Source organism: Hermetia illucens, chromosome 4 (assembly GCF_905115235.1).
Source record: "Hermetia illucens chromosome 4, iHerIll2.2.curated.20191125, whole genome shotgun sequence".
NCBI lineage: Eukaryota > Metazoa > Arthropoda > Insecta > Diptera > Stratiomyidae > Hermetia > Hermetia illucens.
Genome location: NC_051852.1, coordinates 79,031,594 through 79,051,839, shown reverse-complemented (window position 1 = coordinate 79,051,839; position 20,246 = coordinate 79,031,594). Strand labels below are relative to the sequence as shown.

Genomic DNA, 20,246 nt, shown 5'->3' with positions numbered 1-20,246 from the left:
TTCGGAAGCTCTAAGCTTCCACCATCTTGTGTATGGGTCATGTTATCGGAGTATTTTGGAACGAGGCAATTACAAATGAAGAACTTGGCTGGCGTACGAACGAGATACCCATGGACATCTTGAAGAGAAGACAGAAGCGACAGTGGGTAGGAGTCACATTGAAAAAGGGTGACAAATTCATCACAGGTTATCCCATGCAAATGGAATGGAATCTATTATCCCAGGATGGTGATGAGTGGATCGGCTTACACCTGCTTGCCACAGAACAATAGAGGAAACGTCTCGGAAAATGTCGGGGGTGAGCGATGGGCCATAAGCATGGTAGAGGCAGTATGCCTACATATTGGTTTATGATAACCATATATAAAGGATAACGCATAATCATCAAGACCTTGGTTAAAATGAAACCAAGAAAAAAGTTTGCACAGCATTTACTGACCTGTTTAAAATACACAGCTTGAAAGTAGATATTTTGATCTTATTTAGAAACACACAAGTAACTGCAATTTATGTTGATAGCCAGAAAAGTGCTCCTCGACTGGGCCGACTGATAATGCAAACAATAGTATGTAGTTGTCTTAAAGAATTGGCAGTTAATAAATTTAAAATCTTCCATTTATCTTTTATTTAAGCTAACTTTACTATAAATATAAGTAAGAAAAAATCAGGATTTGTTTGATGTTTTAAAAAAATCAAAAAATCTGTCATATATAAAAGAATCATCTTTTTTATCAATACTGATTTCAGGTTAGAGAGTACAAAGCAGTGATGACGAGATGGGCAATCTGTAGATATTGCGGTGAAAAAGGTCATTTCATAGAAGGGCATTTACTAGAACCAAAATTGTTTTTTCTGAATGAAGGTATTCTACGCTCAACCATTGCGCTGCAAAACAATTTGAAAGCATTTTAGCTACAGCGTATACACTTTTCAAAATTCAACTTACAGTTCTTTAGTGAAATCAACGACAACGTTCTTTCTATAGGTGTGGAATTTTGCTGCTTAGTTAACCTTTAAGAGATCATGTTCTAAAGTTTAGATGATATCGCGTACTTGAAGGTTAAGCTTCCTTTTAGTCAAAGATAGTTACATGTGATGCTATCCTGAAAAGCAATAGAAGTGATAAAGCTCGACCGTTACGACGATACGACACCCAAGTGAAGCTCAACTGAAGTGTGATGTGACAATCAAAAAGTGTAACAGGTCTCGTTCTAAGAACATATCCAACCAAAAAATCTGAAAGATCTTAGTGGTGCACCTCTTCGAAATCTAGGCCTCAAAATATATCCCGTTCCTATAACTGCACAAATATAGTTAATAATAGTGTACTTCCACATTTTAGAAATTTACCCGCCAACCCCCGTTAGATCCATCCTAGAAGTACAAAATGGTTGGGTTGAAGAAAATCCAACTATTATTAACAAAGCTATAGGGGGTGAAACTGCCATTTTTAAGGTTTTGTGTAAAACAAAACCTTATTAAAATCGATTCAATGTCTGTCTGTCTGTCTGTCACACGCATTTTTCTCCAAAACGGCTAAACCGATCCAAACGAAATTTGGTGGACAGATGGGAACTATGAAATCCCACGCATATAGCGAGTGGCATAAATTTAGGTGGAGTTTAAAGGGGGGCTCCCCATACATGCAAAGGGGGGATTCAAAAATTTTTTTCACCGGATATAATTGTGTAGGGTATCAAATGAAAGGTCTCGATTTGTACTTTTCGAAACTGATATTAGTTTTGGCATAGATTTCAAAGTGCGTGAGTAATGAGTCAAAATGTACGCACTTGAAGTGAGACAGGACTCATTTTCGGAAACTACCCAACCTAAAAATCCGGAAAAAAATCGGAGTGGTGCGCCTAGATGAAATCTAGGCCTCACAATATGCCCCATTCTGATATCTGCTCAAATAAACTTACTAATAGTATATTACTACTTTATAGAAATTTACTGAAAAACCCCCCTTAAATTCATCCTAGGACTTCCGAATTTCGTACCAGCATAAGGGACAATATTTCGTATATATGTGCTAAATTTCATGGAAATCACGCAACTAACGCCAAAGTTATAGCAGTTCAAACTTAGTAATTTCGCGCGAGTTTACTGCTTCCAAAGCCATGCAAAACAGATGCTGACGTCATAATTACCCGGAATAATTGACATTCGTGTGGAATATTAAAGTCACATTTATGAAGAATCTATTTATCTGCAGCCCATTTTAAGGTTTTGTGTAAAACACTTATGTGAAATCTAATCTTCGAGAGACGTCCCATTCCGGTATCTGCTCAAAAAATTTACTAATAGTATATTACCAACTTTTAGAAATAGACTAAAAAACTCCCCTTAAGTTCATGCTAAGTGTACTAAATTTTGCACCGACATATAGGACAGCCTCGTGCATACACATGCCAGGTTTCATGAAAATCCAACTATTAGTGGGAAAGTTATAGCAGTTCAAACTTATCAATTTCGTGCTAATTAACAGCATTCTAAGCCATACAAATAAGATGCTGACGTCATAATTAACGAGAATAATTGAAATTCGAGTGAAATATTAAAATTCCATTCAAGAAGAATCTAATTCTCCCTAGCCTTTTTTATATTTGATTTTGGTTAAATTGTTTTCATTCGCTAATAATATTAAACTGAGAGCGTGAAGCGTATGAGGTTGACCATTATCAACACAAGGCTTTCCATCAAATGATTTATTTAAATCGCTTTCTAGAAAATAGAGGGCAATGGAATTTTTAGCTATATTACACGGAGTTGTCGTGCACTCGTCGCTCCTCACATCTTTTTCTTTTTCTTCAGCCTTCAGTTCACAAGCAGGGTCGGCTCGTGATGATCGGTTTTGTCATTTTATTTTATCAAATGCCTGATCAGGATGTATATGATACCTTTAAATCCCCATCCAGCGTATCAAGCCACCATTGTTTTGGCTGGCTTTTTGGTTGCTTACCATTGCTTTCGATGTTCTGATCAATACTGGTTGTCGAATTCTCGTTAGCGTGAACTACGTGACCACACCATCGAAAACGCCTCTCTTGCAGTTTTTCCACGATCGATGCAAACCCATATCGATCGCGGATATTCTCATTTCAGAGATAATTGAAACGTGTCACGCCACCAGTGCAATGCAACATCTTCGTCCCCATTACCGCAAGACGCCGTTCATTACCCTTTATAGTCGGCCAACACTCAGAACTATAGAGAGTGGCAGACGGATGACATTGCAGTAAATTTTAGATTTGCGACGTGCGCTGATACGTCGATCACAAAGAACACCAGTTGGGGAATGCCACTTCATCCAGGTTGCATTAATGCGTGAAACAATTTCATTACGCAGTTCTCCATTGGCTGATAGCGTTGACTCGAGATTTTTAAATCGCTGAGTTCTGGCAATGGCAGTAACCTGCCCTTCGAGTTACTTAAATCGCTCAGTTCTGGCAATGGCAGTAACCTGCCCAGAACTGAACGATTTCAATATCTCGGGTCAATGCTATAAGCCAATGGAGAACTACGTTATGCTCCTCACATAGGGAAACACAAAACCTTTTATACCTGAAGCGTCAAGCTTCCGATTTCCCGACTTGTTTGTGAATTTCGTGCATTTTTCAACGTGTATGACGTCATTATCCCATATCAATTCTTCAATACCACAACGAAGTAAGTTCATATAAATGGGATCGCAAAGAATTATTTTGTTCTAGTTTACTCCAAACAGACGTATATGGATGTAGGTATATAATATATGCGTACTAATGAAGTTTACATATGAGGGTACGTATGTATGCTTTTGTACACAAAGTAAATCAATATCTATGGCTGCAATATGTCCGTATGTCTTGTTGTTGTAGATGGTAAAAATATGAAGGATTATGCTGGATTTATAGTTAAATACGAATAGAAATCTGTTCGTTAAATTTTCTTACATAAGATGAACACAAAACCGTTATACCCGAACCGCGAGCTTCCAGTATTCCTACTTGCTTAGAACCAAACTCACGGGAACTGTATTTGCCAAAACTATTGAGCACAAAAACGCGGATATGATTGACGGAACTATGGCTACAAGAAAGCCGCTTCATTTCCACCTGATATCTGTTCAACTTGACTGCTCCACTTTTTTCTACTTCGTTCTTTGGAATTTAATATCAGCAAAATAAATATTTTAAAATTTAAAAATAACCTCTTTTCCTGATTCATAATATTATCCATAAAAATTCAATCGAAGGATCTACATCCTTAAAAGCATTTCCAAAAATAACTACCAATATTAAGCAGGTATGCTATGCAAAAATGAAGCGTTCCAACGCTCGAGGCTAGATTATTTTCAGGATTAAAATTTTCCGAACGAGATTCCTTCAATTGATTCATATGATATTCCTTCTCCGCATTTCCACTAGCGCTTCGATTGCACGAACAATGCTGAACAGTTGATTTGTATGCCGAATATGAGATGCAATTTTTCATAAGCGTTAGTGCTCATGAAAATTTTATTCATGGATAGATGGCTGACTTTAGTCAGGATTTTCTCCTGGAATTGCAGATAGAGTTGAGTGCAAGACAGAAGGCTGAACGAGGTAGCTCCACCTCATAAAGGCCTTAAATATACATTTTTATTGAATCAATCCTCTACCTTTGGCAATCATTCTGTTTCATAGCTCTACAATTTGGAGCAGCGCAATATACTGTTGAAGGTGATCTAAAAGAAGTAGATACGAGTATAATTGTTTTTATGCAGATTGAAAATTCAGATTTAGATAATCATGACGGGGAATGATGAAATGGGAAGAATATCATTACAGTAGTGCATCAATCCAATGCTGCCTGCTTCCAATAGTACTGTGAGGGTATAATGGATTTCAAGGAAGTAGATCCTTCTGACTTTTCAATGTTAACATGCTAGCCCCGTGTCTACCTATATCTTTTTTATATAAAAATAGAATAAAGTGTTTCTATAAATCTGAAGCCATGTCTTGTAATCTCGCCTCCGTCCACGACTTGGTAGAATTTAAATTGTCCATCTCCTGTCTTGCTCACTTATTATAAAACCATTTCATAACACGACCAGAAATAAGAGGAAGTTTAATTTCAACTTCTGTTTTACGAGGAGAGGGGCGCGCGCACCCGAGACTTTCGCTTACGTATACTTTGATTGCACTGACAAAAGCATTCAACTTGAAATCAAATATCGTAAAATTTGGCCACTTCCTGCTCACTACGTTTATCTAATACATAGTTAACTACTTTTTCTCCACAGTTCCAGCGAGAATCTGCCACCATTATTCGAATGTTATAAACTGAATTCGGAGCAAGTCAAATGTAAAATCCTGTGATTGACCACAAAGTTACAGAGAGAATTTTCGCTTTCTGATTGGAAAAGTTATTGGAGTGTACGTGTCCGAAATGAAAGTTTCTTCTTCCTTTTAGGGAGAAGGACCACTGAAAAGGAAACCAGGGATGTGCAGAAAATGGCTAGCTTAAAACATTACAACATAACTCGATTGTGCGGCGAAAGATGAACACGTCAACATTGCTAGCAAGCTGTTAATCGGATACTTCATCTACATAAATCTACTGAATGGCCAGCCAGCAAAGTCTGTAGGAAATCGCAAAGGATCAAGTTTTTCTCTGGATTATGCCTTGTTTTCCAGTGTATAAGGCTACAAGACTCTGCAAGCTGGAGTCAAGTGAATGGTAAACCGGAATAATATCCATGAAAATAGACTTTACTATACCAACAAGTAATTTGGCTTCTCGTTGGTTATTCACAACCTGCAAGAACTGCAAATGGTTTCCATTTCAAACTCAACAACTCATACCTTTTCTGGTTTGAAAATCCTGATACTGGGTACCCCTTTCTATGAAAATTACCCATCATTTGATGCGGACCAGTGTATTCTGCAATCTTTCTCATATATCCCTTCCCTCGTTCCAACCAATATCTTGGAATTAATACATCCTTGCAAATATCAGTTGATATGATGATTTCTCGCATATTGCAGTCCTGCTTGCTTGCGAAGTTTCATCTAAACCTCCAGTTCAAAGTCGGACGGAAATGCAATATGCACTGCAATTACCAGTGCCATGTCAAAGGGGGGCAGAAGTAGAGATGAGAAACTAATTGGTATGAAAGTTTGTGCTTGGTAAATAGCTAAAACTCAGAATCTCATTGCAATCGCTAATAATCGACGGAAAAGTTTTCTTTTACGTTTTCGCCCCATCCGACTTGCTTGAGCACTGAGTTCATTGTTCTGGGGGGAGTGCAACAAACTGCCATAATGACTGTCAACAAAAGCTTATGGAAATACTCGAGAATGAGTTTCGAAATTGGATTAGTGTTTGAGATAAACAGCATTGAATTCTTCGCCACAAAGGGATTATGATTCATATGAATGCAAATGAAATGGGTGGACAAATGGTTGTGTTGGATGTTTAATATATGTGGCCGCAATGCCAGTTACGGATGATAAAAACATCGGAGCGTCGGTTTAACGGATTCCGCTCTGCAGACAGATTTCAGCTGTAAGAAGTCGTGAAACCAGAAGAGGGTCGCTTCAGGTAGGAATGATTTTGTATGTTTCTTGTATATTGTATGTCGGAGCCTAGGCACCATCTAATGACAGCTTGATGATTTCTAGGCTGACCCTGACCAATGTGCGAGGCCAGATAAAAGCAGCAGGATCACTCTCAAGACCAGTCGCCATCAACAACGGTATAAGACAAGAGGATGTCTTATCATGCGTCCTCTTTTTCTTTTTCTCAAAAAGTGATCGGTGATGTTAAGGTAAATAGGAGGAGCACAACCGCTTCTAAGTCCACCCAACTACTTGCCTATGCTGACGGTATCGATATCAAGGGAAGAATGACCTGAGACGTACAAACTGCCTTCATCCAGATCGAACAGGAGGCGCGAGATCTTGGGTTGCACATCAATGAAGGCAAAACAAAGTGTATGGTGACAATGTCAACGCCAATATTCAACCTACCAACAACATCAAATCACACTGATCAAACGGGAAGAATAAAGATAGGAGACTATAACTTTGAGACCGTTGATAATTTCTCCTATCTAGGGTCGAAAATCACAATCGATAACAGCTACGACGATGAAATCCGCGCACGGTTGTTGGCAACCAACAGAACCTATTTTAGATTAAAAAAGCTGTTCCGTTCGAAACGTCTCACCATAGGGTCAAAGCTCTTACTATAAAAGGCAATGATCTTGCCAGTCCTCATGTATTCCTCGGAGGCTTGGGTTCTTAGCAAGAAGAATTGCGAACTCTTGGCCGCGTTCGAGAGAAGAATCCTCCGAAGAATTTTTGGCTCCCTACATGAGGATGGACGATTCTGTAGCCTACATAACGACGGAATCTATAAGCGATGCAATGACCGTCAGGTTGTATATAAGATCCGGCTCAATAGGTTACGGTGGGCGGGTCACTTAATCCGTATGAATGAGGATGATCCACCCCGGAAAGTCTATAAGGGAAATATCTATGGTAAAAAAGAAGACGAGGCAGACCCTATCTGAGATGGCGTAGGTCAGAATACCAGTCAACTTTTAAGGATATCGAATTGGTGGACCTCGCCGCAAAACCGGGATGCCTTGAGCTCTTTATTAAGTTGGCCTAGACCGGATACCGGCTGTTGCGCCGTTGGTGATGATGATTTTTTTCAGATTTTTGGGTTGAGTAGGTTCTCAGAATGAGTCCGTGGAAGAATGATCACTTTTCAGCCTTCGCCCTCCCCCTTGTTCATTAAATGGCAAAGTTGAGAGCAAGTACTAATCGAGACCATTTATTTGATACATACGGTAGAACGGTTTTTGAGAAAGATGCGTGTGACAGACAGACATACAGGCAGACAGATAGCCCGACAGAAAGGAAACCAGTTTTAATAAGGTTTTGTTTTACACAAAGTAATAGCAGTTGATTCGCAAAAATGCAGTCGCAGCTAAAGAATTAAGTATTGTATTGGTGAAAACGCGAGTCTGTCAGGTTGGCAGATCTTTACTAGCTTACACTTCTATTGAATTATAATATATTATGTTGGGTAAGAAAGTTTCATTGTCTGGCCGAGTAAACAATGGAGTCGATTCGCTTTTTGAATGTGGTATTCTATCCTCCTTTTTATTTAGTCCTTTGCCGATTCAGTAGCGGATTCGCCTCCTCTGAATCGTATGCATCGTTTCTCTAGGGCATAGTCTTGGTCTGGGCGGAGTTGATAGGTTCGGAAATCACCATCTAGGGTAACAAGCTATCTTTGTTTCAGCGATAGAATTGGTGGCACCTTTGAGCATCAAAGTGGAAGGCTCGGACACTTATCATGCACTTATATGTATAATACTGTAAAAAAGACATAGTATATGCCAATCAGCATCAGTTCTAAATGGGTAATGTCCCACTGAACATACACAAAGAGGCATGGAATGGGGAAGGCTCAGATGAATCATCACTTTCAAAAAAAACCTGCGTCTCAAGTAGCTGCAAAAAAAAATTCTTAAGAATAATATTGAAATAGCGCTGGCTCAAGAACATAGGATGCCCGGGAGCAGATGTATATTCTGTGAGGAGGATGCTGATAATTTGAGATAAAAGCTAAAAACCGAAAGCTTATATGGTCTTCAAATACAATTTGAAGTATAAATGTTTTTTCGGGAGCCTGAAAACCCTGGGAGCACTCACGGGCAATTTTTCAGGAAATGGAATTCAGAGCTCACTGCCTCACGACTTCGATGTTCAGACCAGTGTTGGCAAGTGATTTCTCCTTAGCACGAATTGCATAATTTTTCCACGATCGATGCAACCCCCTAACGATTGCGGTTATCCTCATTTAGGATGTGACCAAAACGTGTCACGCCACTAGTCCAACGCAACATCTTCGTTGCCGTTACCGGAAGACGCCGTTCATTGTCTTTTACAGTAGGCCAACACCCCGAAGCATAGAGAGCGACAGGACGGACGACATTGCGGTAAATTTTCGATTTGAGACGTTCATTGATAAGTCGATCACAAAGAACACCAGTTGTGGAACGCCACTTCATAGCTCTACGTTAAATGTTCTGCGAAATTGGCAAGACATTCACAGTTGAGGAAGCTATACCTATGCTTTTGGTTCGATTATTTGCCTTTGGCTCTCCTGTATTATTTTCATGATGGCTGTGGTTATTCACACTTCGCCGCCATAGATCAATGTGGGTTTAATCTGTGGAGGTGCATTTTAGATTACAGAAACTGCATGTACTTCTTAATTACGGAAAAGATATTGTGGCAACACATCAGTGGCGATATGGCACTTATAGCACTCAGTCTGGTTTTGATAAAAAATGTGTTTGCTCCAACAAAGAAAAACTAAATGGCTGCTTTCAACGCAGTAGCCTCGTGTTTTTTAGTAAAAAGGTGCCATCTTTAGAGCTTGTTATATTTCAACGCCGGGAATTGTAGGACCCCATTTGGTTCCCAAATGTCCTTTTCGGTAAATAACGGGGCTCCAATATGTAATACTCAAGAGATAAATGCAGCAAATAACCATTTTTGTACATTTGAAGAAGCATTCAAAATGCATTCGAAGGGCATAGTATTTTTAAATTTTAGTTGGCATCTTCTTTTTTCCATTCTCATCAAGAAGCGGAGTATATATTATATCCAAATTGAGAGGCCTTAATAAGCTATTTAAAGGGCTTAAAGCTATTTAAACTTCAACGGTACTTCTGTTTAAATTTTTAATTAAAAATTCAATTTAAATTTTAAATATAAAACGCATAATGCCCAGCAAGTTCTATGCATTTTTTCAAGTGTTTTGGAACTGCGTAGATCCCCTCTTCCTACAGATTTTGAACTATCACCCAATTTCGCATGCTATCCTCGATTTCTTCGCGGTTATTTACCAGTGTTTCTTTTGAAAATACCAATAGAAGGCAATCAAATCTAGCCTAAGTAGAAATAGAAAGTTTTCAAAAATTCTCCATTCCGTTTCCTCTAGTTTATCAGTTGTTGTAGCTTGGCCTTATGGATATGGAATCAAATGTGGAGCCGAATCATTTTATTCCAGAATAACAACCATCGAATGGGAGAAGTAAAAAGTAAGAATTTTTGTGCCGGTTTCTTTTTGCAGTTGAACGCAAAGCGAAAGGGGAAGTATGTGAGGCAAGTTTCGAAAGGCGGTCAATCCTATAGTTATGCTTTCGTTGGGTAGAAATCAGGGTCTCATGTCTGTGAATCATACAACAGCTACTTGTGTCGTTCAGGAAGCATACCCTGCCATAACCGTTAAGAAACAACAGTGGTCGTTAGATGGTTATCCAGTTTCTGCTGCTACGCATGCCACAATCTGAACTAACTTCACACAGATGGAGGATCGGATCTGGTGGGATTTAGGAGCGCAAATATACAGGCCATTCATTCAATTGGCAACTTTGAATTATTTTTGGCAAATTGACAAGGTCGTACTATTCCCATTTATAGAGCAGCGGTAGCAGGGTTATACCACTTGCCATGGAATTACCACCAGATACTGCTTAAACAAACAATCGACACAATTGACCATGATCTCAATAAAGTCTTAGCATGCTGCCAGTATCAATTTAGAGGTCTGATCTGCATGTCCGCTTTCCTGATTTCCAGTCAAAACCTCGTGCACCCTTTTTAACCTGGCCCTGGAAAAATTTATCCATGACGCTGAGTTAAATGTGAGAGGCACCATCCTCTTTAAATCTACCCAAGTACTGGGCTTTTTCTGATTTCCTGTCAAAATCCTCGAAACGCATCAGGTGCAGACCTTTACAAAAAGAAGATGGGTTCACGCCCCTTTCTTTAATAATGGTTCACGGTACACTAACTGCTAATTTGTATTCAAAGCTGTTTGAAGATACTGATTTCACGTCTTTTTTATATCTGAGTAATGGGAATTAGATTCCCTTACTCATGAATGGCTTTACTAGTTAAATAATGGCCATATATAATTCCCCGAGGTAGTTTTCTAATCCTAATGTATCGTTCTTAACTTTGCAGACAAGCTCATATTTGACTATACGAGGATAAAATAAAAATCTAGTTCACAAAGGATTCAACCTGATAGATTGAAATGTTTATCGAAAGCCCCCATGTAATAACATTGAACCGTTCGATTTTATAATAAAATAAACTAACTACAAAATAGGACCTAGCGTACGGGGAAATATTCTCTTTAGGATTTCGCTGTCCGATATAATATGTTTTCCCCTGAATTAGCTACACAACGCATTGCACATCATGTGTATTGTAAAACATACATATATAATTAAAGGCAAAGGAACTGGTGTAGTAATCTGTCGAACTAAAATGTTAGATATTGCCTTCTGTTTGTAGTCCCCATGCATCCAAAAGGGGGGTGTAAATTTTTTTTTCATCAAATATAGTCATATGGGGTATCAAATTAAAGGTCTCAGTTAGTGCTTTTCGAAGCCGGTCTTAGTTTTGACATTTGTTGAAAAGGTGGGGAGTGCGGGGGTTGAAAGTTTAAAAAAACCCATTCTCAGAAACTACTAAACCGAAATATCTGAAAAAAATCAGAGGGCTGCCACTAATAAAGTTAATAATAGTACAATACAATAATTTTTAGTAATTGACAGGAAAACCCCCCTTAAGTTCACCCTAGAATCACAATGACTACAACATACAGCATAATCCTGCCAAATTTGGTGAAAATTGCACCATTACTAACAAAGTTAAACTAGGTCAAAACTGTCGCTCCTCTGCAAATTCAAGACTATGAATGTCAATATCACTTTTAAGTGAATATTTTCACATAATATATGCTACATGCTAATGGGACAAATGCACCCTCAAATCTCTTTATAAAAGAAATACACAAAACCTTTCATACCTGAAGCGTCTAGCTTCCGGTGTCCCGACTTGTTTTTCTGTTGACTGGGATGGCAGTTTGTGTGAACAATGCGCAGACATTTTCACGACGCGTGAAATTAAGATTTGATTTGGTTGTGGGTGTTTTAGCATCAGTAGAAAGCAACTCATGGTGAAGGTTGAGAAAAGAAGAAAACATTAAACTCGGCATGAATAGTTGCGCGATATTCCACTTCAGCCTTTGTGCGATTAGAGCACGAAGCAATAAAAAAGAATGAATCATGTGTAATAATCGGGGATAATCCCCTGTATTACAATCGATTTTGTTTGAAAACTGAATTTTCAAATCGTAGATCTTCCGTTCAACGTTTTTCTGACTTCTTAGCTTCCATTCTTTTAAAACTTGCACTATCTTATCTCAGTTTGACTATTCCATTTGATTTACATAAGGACAGAAGACATTCTGTATGTAAGTATATAAATATGTATTGGAAAATATTACAATATAACCTAGTCCCTTTTGTACTCACTTAGTGAACTTTTCGTTTCAAATTGTCCAAATCCGAAGGAGCAGTGGCGAGAGTAGCGAGGATGTATTGTAACAATACCATACAAGCTGGAATGCAATGAAAAACTTCAGAATAACTTAACACTTCCGAATATCTCATTCGATGCTTGATTGAAAACGGCAATGCTGATGGAAGTTCTGTTCTATTCTTCTTCCATCGTTTCGTATCTTGAACTGTCGATACACCCTAGTAAGGGAAGTGCAGATAGTAGAGTACATATAGCAGGAGGAGTGACGGAAACGGGAATTTTAAAAAAATGGATCAACAAATCAGACGGAAAAACTTGCAAAGGATCCTAGTTTATTTGCTCCTTTGAAACTTTCTTATAACTTCCGTTCACTCGTTCAGTTCAACCGTCGATGCTTGTTGCCTGAATTGTGATTCCCGGCGATAAAACTTTCAAATTAGACAGTTGTAGGGTGTTATTGTTGCTGCAGCTGCTCAAAAAGGGGCTTCTTCTAGTTTGAAAAAAGCGGAGCATTCACTCTATCTGAGCTGAGCTCAATATCTTTCATTCCTAAGCTTCTTTCCGATGTTCACTTTGGAAAAATCCTGATGCTTTCGATCGCAGTTTCGTGCAGAAATAAGAATAAATTATTCCATTCGCAAGAATAAGAGGAAAGCGGGACGATATCAAGCTAGAAGGCGCTTTAAAGGGGGAGGTGTGTGTGTTTTAAATTGAGCGTAGTTTTTAATTATTTAAAATGCATCTTCTGTAGCCATCGATTTTCGCAACTTAAGCAAATTAACATCTCAGTAAAGGCAAAACCTTCAATCCTATCATATCTACCTTTCTCGTCCTCTTCTGTTTCAAAATTCAGTTGCCGTTGACACATTTTACAAGTACATTCGCAGAGTATGGTTATTATTAACTGCTTAACAAATATCGCGAATAGTCAATAATGCAACTCTCTAATTCCTCTGTGCCCTGGACGGGTTGAAACTTTTAGAGCTGTAACCTCTAACCGTTGACAATTTCAGTACCTTCTTTGAAAATTTATACTTGGTTAGGTTTTAAACAAAATGTCTAAATTGTGTGGGCGATTTAATTTTCAGGTCTTTAATCTTACAGAAAAATCGAAAATAAAATTTTTCCATTTTGGGACTTTATTATAATATATATGATAAGCATTAAGGATAGTTCTCAAATAACCGTTACCCTTTCAACGTAGATTCTCCTCCAAACAATTATCTTGGAAACAAGAAAATTATAGCAGTTCAAAGTTAAGGAAAAAAGAATTTCGGTGAATCCCTTCTCAAGAATCGTAATTTGATTCCTCATGAGAGGGCCAAAAATGGGAAATGGAAGACGTCAATGTGAAACAGCCTCTGACCTTGCCATTTTCAATTAGTTTGTGTACGAATATTTAGCTTGTTTTCCGACATTGTTGTTCGTCCTAAACGATTTGAAGCCAACAAGTATAGAATATATAGTGTGGTCATGGTGCTTTTGAATGATGAGTTGGACATATGTACACATATGCATTTTACGGATGAATTTCCTTTAGGGCTTAACTGATCTCAGGTGGGCTTTACATTTATCCATTTATACATACAACATGTGGCTCTGTCATATTGTTTTGATGTCTGATTGTTTCTTTTGTGTGGTTCGGATATGTATTCTCTAGTGAAACCCTACATCATCCTGCAGATGTATTGCTGCAGAATAATTCATAGTGCCCGGATGGTTGGTGGTTAGAGCAGTAAGCTGATATTGTAATTGTCGTACTTCAAATTAATGGGTTTGTGTACATTCATTTTAGTATTAGCAGTTCGTTTCAGCCAGCCAGGTCAGACAAATAGTCACCTAGATGGTAAGTAATATAAGAGCTGCCGAACAATTGAAGATATCTTCAGCGTCATGAGAGTTCAAGTAGTTAATTCTGAATAGGTAACAAATTGAGGCGAAAGCACATCCTACATAAAATTAGGTAAGAATATCTCTTGCTGATCGTGGTAGGGCATTCTTATCTGGTGGCATGCCCATTAGGTATTCCAACAATATCGAATTGGATTTAAGCTCGTGCTCCCTTTTTAACCTGGCTCTGAAAAAAATTGATCCACCATCCTCTTTAAATCTTCTCAACTACTGGCCTATGCTAACGATATCGCCCCGAAACATACAAGCTGCGTTCATTTAGATCGAGTAACCATGACCGTCATGTTGTGGATAAAATTCGGCTAAATAGGTGTGTCCGGGTAGTTGAGTGGTTAGAGCACAAGGCTGTCGTAGGGAAGGTCGCGGTTCAAATCTCACTGGTGGCAGTCTTGAGTGAAGTGCTCTAACATATCAAATTAGCAAACTTCGCGCGCAAAACCTGGATGACTTGAGGACCTTACTAAGGCAGGCTTAGACCAGATACCGGTTGCTGCGCCTTTGATGATGTCCTAAAGCGTTTTCAGCATTGCACACTTCACTAATCTTATGTGGAGCCACTAAAGCCCACTATCTATGGTAATTGAAGCCCCTAAGATGACACCATTTGTCATATCAAATACGAGATGACGTTTAGGGATAGGATTTTGTAGCACACAGAAAATCCAATGGCCTAGATTGAATAACAGACGACCTAAAAACACTGAACAACCATACATATTTACATATTTGCTCTATTTACACTGAGAGGATTTCACAACTTTGAACGGTTTTGCAGTGGATCGCTCCGGTGCGAACAAAGGAAATGCTAAGGCATCCCAGCAAAAGGTCACCGTTTAAATTTCACTGGTAGCAGAGGCATTTGCAGTGTAGGCTGGATGTTGGACATCAGTTGCTTCAGCTGTGAAAGGGTACCTGAGTCAAATTAGGGTGATAATTGTGAGTAGAAAATTGTGCAGCACCGCGAGCAGCAACATAATCGCGGAGGAGTCTGTTCCGTTTAATGTAAGGAGAGCAAGTGATTCTATTATTTTAAGTATATGTGCAGGTATTACTGGCAGGTAGTAACATGGTCATATTGTACCTATGTATGCAAATTAGAAGATGGGAATGTATATTTTTCATAATAATCCTAGGTGAGAATACTGCCGGCATTTATTGTAATATGCATTAGTACTTATTATAAGGATAAGAGCGTTTAATTTGGCGACAATGAGAATTTGATTTACAATTATATATGTTTTTCCCAAAAATTGCTGAATATATTATCAAATTGTAACTATTTGGGGCGCTTAATATCTAATAGCATTCTCCCGTATATCCGTTACATTTTAGGGATTGTCTGGTTTAGCGGCGGCATGTTTTTGACCTGTATTCCAGGCCTGTATTAAGTTCACGGGCCGTCTGCCTGTCACATGCAATTTTTTCAGAAACGATTACCCCAATTCACACAAAATTGTATAGAAAGTTGCGAACTGTGAACCGCTAGAAAAGCGATGAATTGCATTGCTACACGTTGAATTTAAGGGGGAACCCAATGTACGTAAGAAGAGGGATGCGACAATTATTTTCACTGAATATAGTTATGTTGAGCATCAGATGAAAGGCCTCGATTTGTACTTTTCGAAGCAGATACTACTTTTTACATTCGTCGCAAAGGGGAGGAGTGCAGAGGTCCGAAAGGGGTTAATTACTTCGAAGACCCATTATCAGAAACTATCAAAAATCTGAAAAAATATGGTAGTCCATGCATATGGTATCTAGGCCTCAAAATACCCCCCTTTGGGATACCTGGTCAAATAAAGTTAATCACAATATATTATAATATTATCAAAAATATACTGCGAAACCCCTTTACAATAATATAAGTCGTTATGGAAATCATGATGGAAAGTTTGGTGGAAATTCCAGCATTAACGTAACATTTTTAATTTTGTTGCATTTTTTTATTTGATTTTCTGAATGGAAAACCATTCAAGAATATTCTGAAAATATTTGAATCTTTTTCTTCAAATGCCATGTACTATTGGTTTCAATGAATTGATTTTAACTGTGTCATGTGTGTATAGTTAAAAAAAATGCACAAAGTTGTGCCTTTTTTACATAAAGTAACGTCCCCCTCCCCCTCCCCCTAAATTTGGGAGTTTTGATTATTTGTTTTCACGCATCAAGTGTCAAAAGGTATCTCTTCAAGTTTAATGTTTCGTTCTACTGAATCCTTGGAAAATCTGGCCCGTGTTTGAAATGTGTTTTGGAGAAAAGTTCACTGGAAGTTTTTGTTGCTTTGTTATTCAGAGAAATCTCGCCATAGCCTGTTCCATGTAAAATTGGGAAAATCAAAAATGAATTGTGACAGTGACTCGAAACCAAAAGTTTAGTACTGGTATCGCGCAAAATAACGGAATTATCTTCAAATCGATCGTACTTTTATACACTTACCAACTGTAGAGTAATAAAATATAGACAAACACATTTCGGTTACTTACATATATGTGAGCTTAGGTGTACATTCTCCACTCAGGAAAGATTAATCTTCAGAATTAGGAATATTTTTAAGAGAAACTTCTACCGACATTTAAATATGACTAAATTATAATAAAAGTAAACATTTCAAATAATAATTATAAAAAGAATGAGAACAAACCTTTGTTACGCTTCTTTATCACAAACCATGCAACTAACGCTGCGTTCACCAATAAAAGACCTAAAGCAGCCAATGCAATTCCAATTATGACCAAATTTGGCATTTCGGACTTTTCCAAAAGTTCAGCTGGCGACGGTTCAGATCCTTTACAAGTGTTTCGTCACAACCACACGTAATCAATAGCAAACGAAACCGAGAAAAAAATTAAAAAAGTAAAAAATGGAAGTCAGAAAACACTAATAATGGAGAATCAGCTTAAAATGAAAAGGGGGGCTCGCAGGATGCAATCGAAATATTGACCAAATAAAATGAAACCGAAAGCCACATTCGCATCGTACACACACTAAAGTATGTCCTTTCTATCCCTATTACCTCGTTTAATTCGATTCTGATTGCGTCTGTGTAGGCAGCATCCAATCAATAGAACGTTTAAAAGGACAATCGTTGTGCCGGATGCCACCCCCACTAAAAGCAGCATTCCCGATGTGCCACCAATTGGAGTTGCAGATGTCGTTGGCGGACCACCTAGGGACGATGCCGGCTGTGAAGGCGGTGGAGCTTCTTTTCACATCCAGAAATTAATAGACAACAATGGAGCACGCATCCGTACGGTGACGTATTTATGAAAACACGATGACAATGGGGACGTTTTTATGATTTCGAAAATTTCAATCCAACCAACGTTATTTTTTCATTGAATGTGTGCATGCAATGTGAACAGGTTGGAGTTATTGAAAAGTGGCAAAATCGGTTTATGTAGGGATTTTAAATTGGTTACGATACGGCAAGGATACTCGGTAATAGATGCAGCTTCGAATTGGTTCATAGGAAGGTACGCAAATCATAAGTGATTTAACATGGTTGTACGGATTGAAGCCATGACCTACTTTCTATTGTAGGGAGGAGTGAATCTAATGTATGGTAGTGAATTGAATTAAGACTTCGCTAATAGCTTGGAGGGTTTTACGAATAACAGATGGAGCGACCATTTAATCACCCACTGTTCATGCAATGAATAAAAATCAGAAGAGAACCGACCTGAAGAAATGTCAGAATCGAATGATCAAAATTTACAATGTTTACACTTCCTGAAGGATTTGGTTTTTTGCTAGAGGCATCCTTTTGGAAAAAAGGATCATTCAACTTCCAATTCGAAGCCATTTCTATCAAAATCAATTAGCTGCATTGAAAGGTAAATTCGTAAACTAAACTCATATCTGATCCGATCTCATCTAGCCCCGCGAAAGTGGTTTCCATCAGCTTGATGATACCCAATCAACCTACCTTTTGTCATAGCGCGTTGCAAATCTGGCAAATACTTGCTGCTACCCAAAGCATTCATTGCCATCACCGAGAAAAGATACAGCGTATTCATCCGCAGTCCTGTGATAGTCATTTTGTTCTGTTGTGTATTGCCGCTATCCTGGTACTTGTAGTGCTCGCTGGATGCCTCTCTATATCGGACTCGATATGATGGCTTCATACCACCATCAAAACCAGGGGTCCAGGCAACTGTAACACTATCATGGGTAACATTCAAAACGTTAAGGTTAAGCGGCATATCCGGTGGTGACGTGATATCTAGGCGAACTTCCGCTTTCGTTTTTCCCAAAGGATTTTCTGCGACACATTCGTACACTCCATAATCGGCGGGTGCAACTTTTTCGATGATAAGAGTCGACTCGTATGTGAGCTGATCAATTTGCCGGACTTCCATGCCATATTTGTATGTCCGATTGACATTCAAAGGCTGACCACCATGTGTCCAATGGAATTTCGGTTGTGGTGCAGCCTGAGCACGACACGGCAGCCTACCGCGTTCACCCGTCCCGCTAGCAGCACGAAGCATTGTGGGTGATTTGTTGATTTCCGGTGCAACTGTCCAAAAGTGAAAAGTTTATTGTTTGAAATATATATTCGTACACGTTTAAATCCGGACAATTTGATAAATGGAAGGAAATAGTTGATGAATTCGAGCTACCCTTTTTTGAAGGACCTTTTAGGAGCTTTTTTTAATTTGAAATTTAAATGCATTAGGAAGCCTTTCTCATTGAAGGAGAAGAGGACGGATCCTATTTTATCTGTCTCTGCTTGGAATCCTTCATCATACCTACATACATGAAATAAGACTACTTACACTTCACTATTAGCAGGACATCACGGCTGGTCGGATTCGCTACTCGATTATCGGCAACACAACGGAAATTGCCGACGTCCTCGCGGCGAGCATTTTTAAAATGTAAAAAGGATGTTCCATTCGCAAATGTTGTTTTTGTTTTTTCCGACATATCATATCCTGGTCGCTCCCATCGTACATGTTCTTCTGTTAGAGGCTTACCTTCCACTGTGCATGAAAGAGTGGCCTCGTCACCAGGGTTAACTATAACATTCTCAGAAACTGACTTGATAGCAGTACCATCTAGAAGTGAGTGGAGTAGTTATCGATGATCAATGCGACAATATTTCAACTAAAGCTTACATTCAACCATGACAGTAATATTAATTGTGGCCACTCCTTGAGAATTCACAGCTTCGCAAGTATAAATTCCTCCATCGTTGCGTGCCAACTTGGTGATGTTCAAGACAGGCCCGTCGCTCACTACACGTTCTGGTTCATTCATAGTTATGGGGATTCCATCCTTGGTCCAAGTGTATGTGATTGACATTGGATTTGCATTCGCCATGAGAACAACTTGCAGAGGCTCTCCTTCAACTCCGACGACAGTTGATGACGGCGGTGGAACGAATTTAGGTGGATCTGCAAAAGAAAATACTCGTTAGATAGTTCAGTAGCCCTTCCTGAGAGGAAAACACTATTTTCCTAGCTAAATCAATCCGAATAGTTTCCCATGTACATCAGCGGGTTCGAGTTTTGATAAAAGTTTGCAAAGGGTAGTTTGCATTTATTGCGATGCTACTGAGAAGTATTAGAGGGAAGGGGGGGAAAGGATCAGGGAAGGGAGGAATGACTATTGAGTAACTGGGGTAAAGCTTTGTGAGACAAGTTTTCAAACTAATACTAATATTTTTGAGTGTACTTTAAGACAAATAATGCTAACTACACATAATACTATGTTAATCAGCGATGGTTAGAAATGAGCAAATGGATTACCTATGCTCACGAGACAGAACAACACTTTCCTAAAAATCAGAAAATGTGGCGAAAGTTGTTTGTCCTTATTCAGTGGTTCCTAAGTGTAAACTCGGGAAGATGGATCAGGTTCCACATCAACTTCAGTAGTCCTTAGACCACATGCAAAAAATGTCGTGTTTTAATTTCCAGGTACAAGCTCACACAAAAGTAAAAC

The 20,246-nt window shown here is 38.7% G+C and overlaps 1 protein-coding gene across 4 annotated transcripts in view; it reads right to left on the bottom strand.

The window, feature by feature from the left end:
• LOC119654306 (nephrin) overlaps window positions 1-20,246 on the bottom strand; it is a 356,601-nt gene that overhangs the window by 80,019 nt on the left and 256,336 nt on the right. The window contains exons 14-18 of one of the 4 annotated variants that reach the window (XM_038059625.1): window positions 19,418-19,696; window positions 19,076-19,357; window positions 18,223-18,816; window positions 17,311-17,499; window positions 16,939-17,082 (exon numbers count right to left, since the gene is read on the bottom strand). In XM_038059625.1, coding sequence (XP_037915553.1) covers window positions 16,939-17,082; window positions 17,311-17,499; window positions 18,223-18,816; window positions 19,076-19,357; window positions 19,418-19,696 — 1,488 coding nt within the window. The remainder of the gene's footprint in view (window positions 1-16,938; window positions 17,083-17,310; window positions 17,500-18,222; window positions 18,817-19,075; window positions 19,358-19,417; window positions 19,697-20,246) is intronic. The other 3 variants (XM_038059621.1, XM_038059622.1, XM_038059624.1) reach the window with 3 other exon arrangements.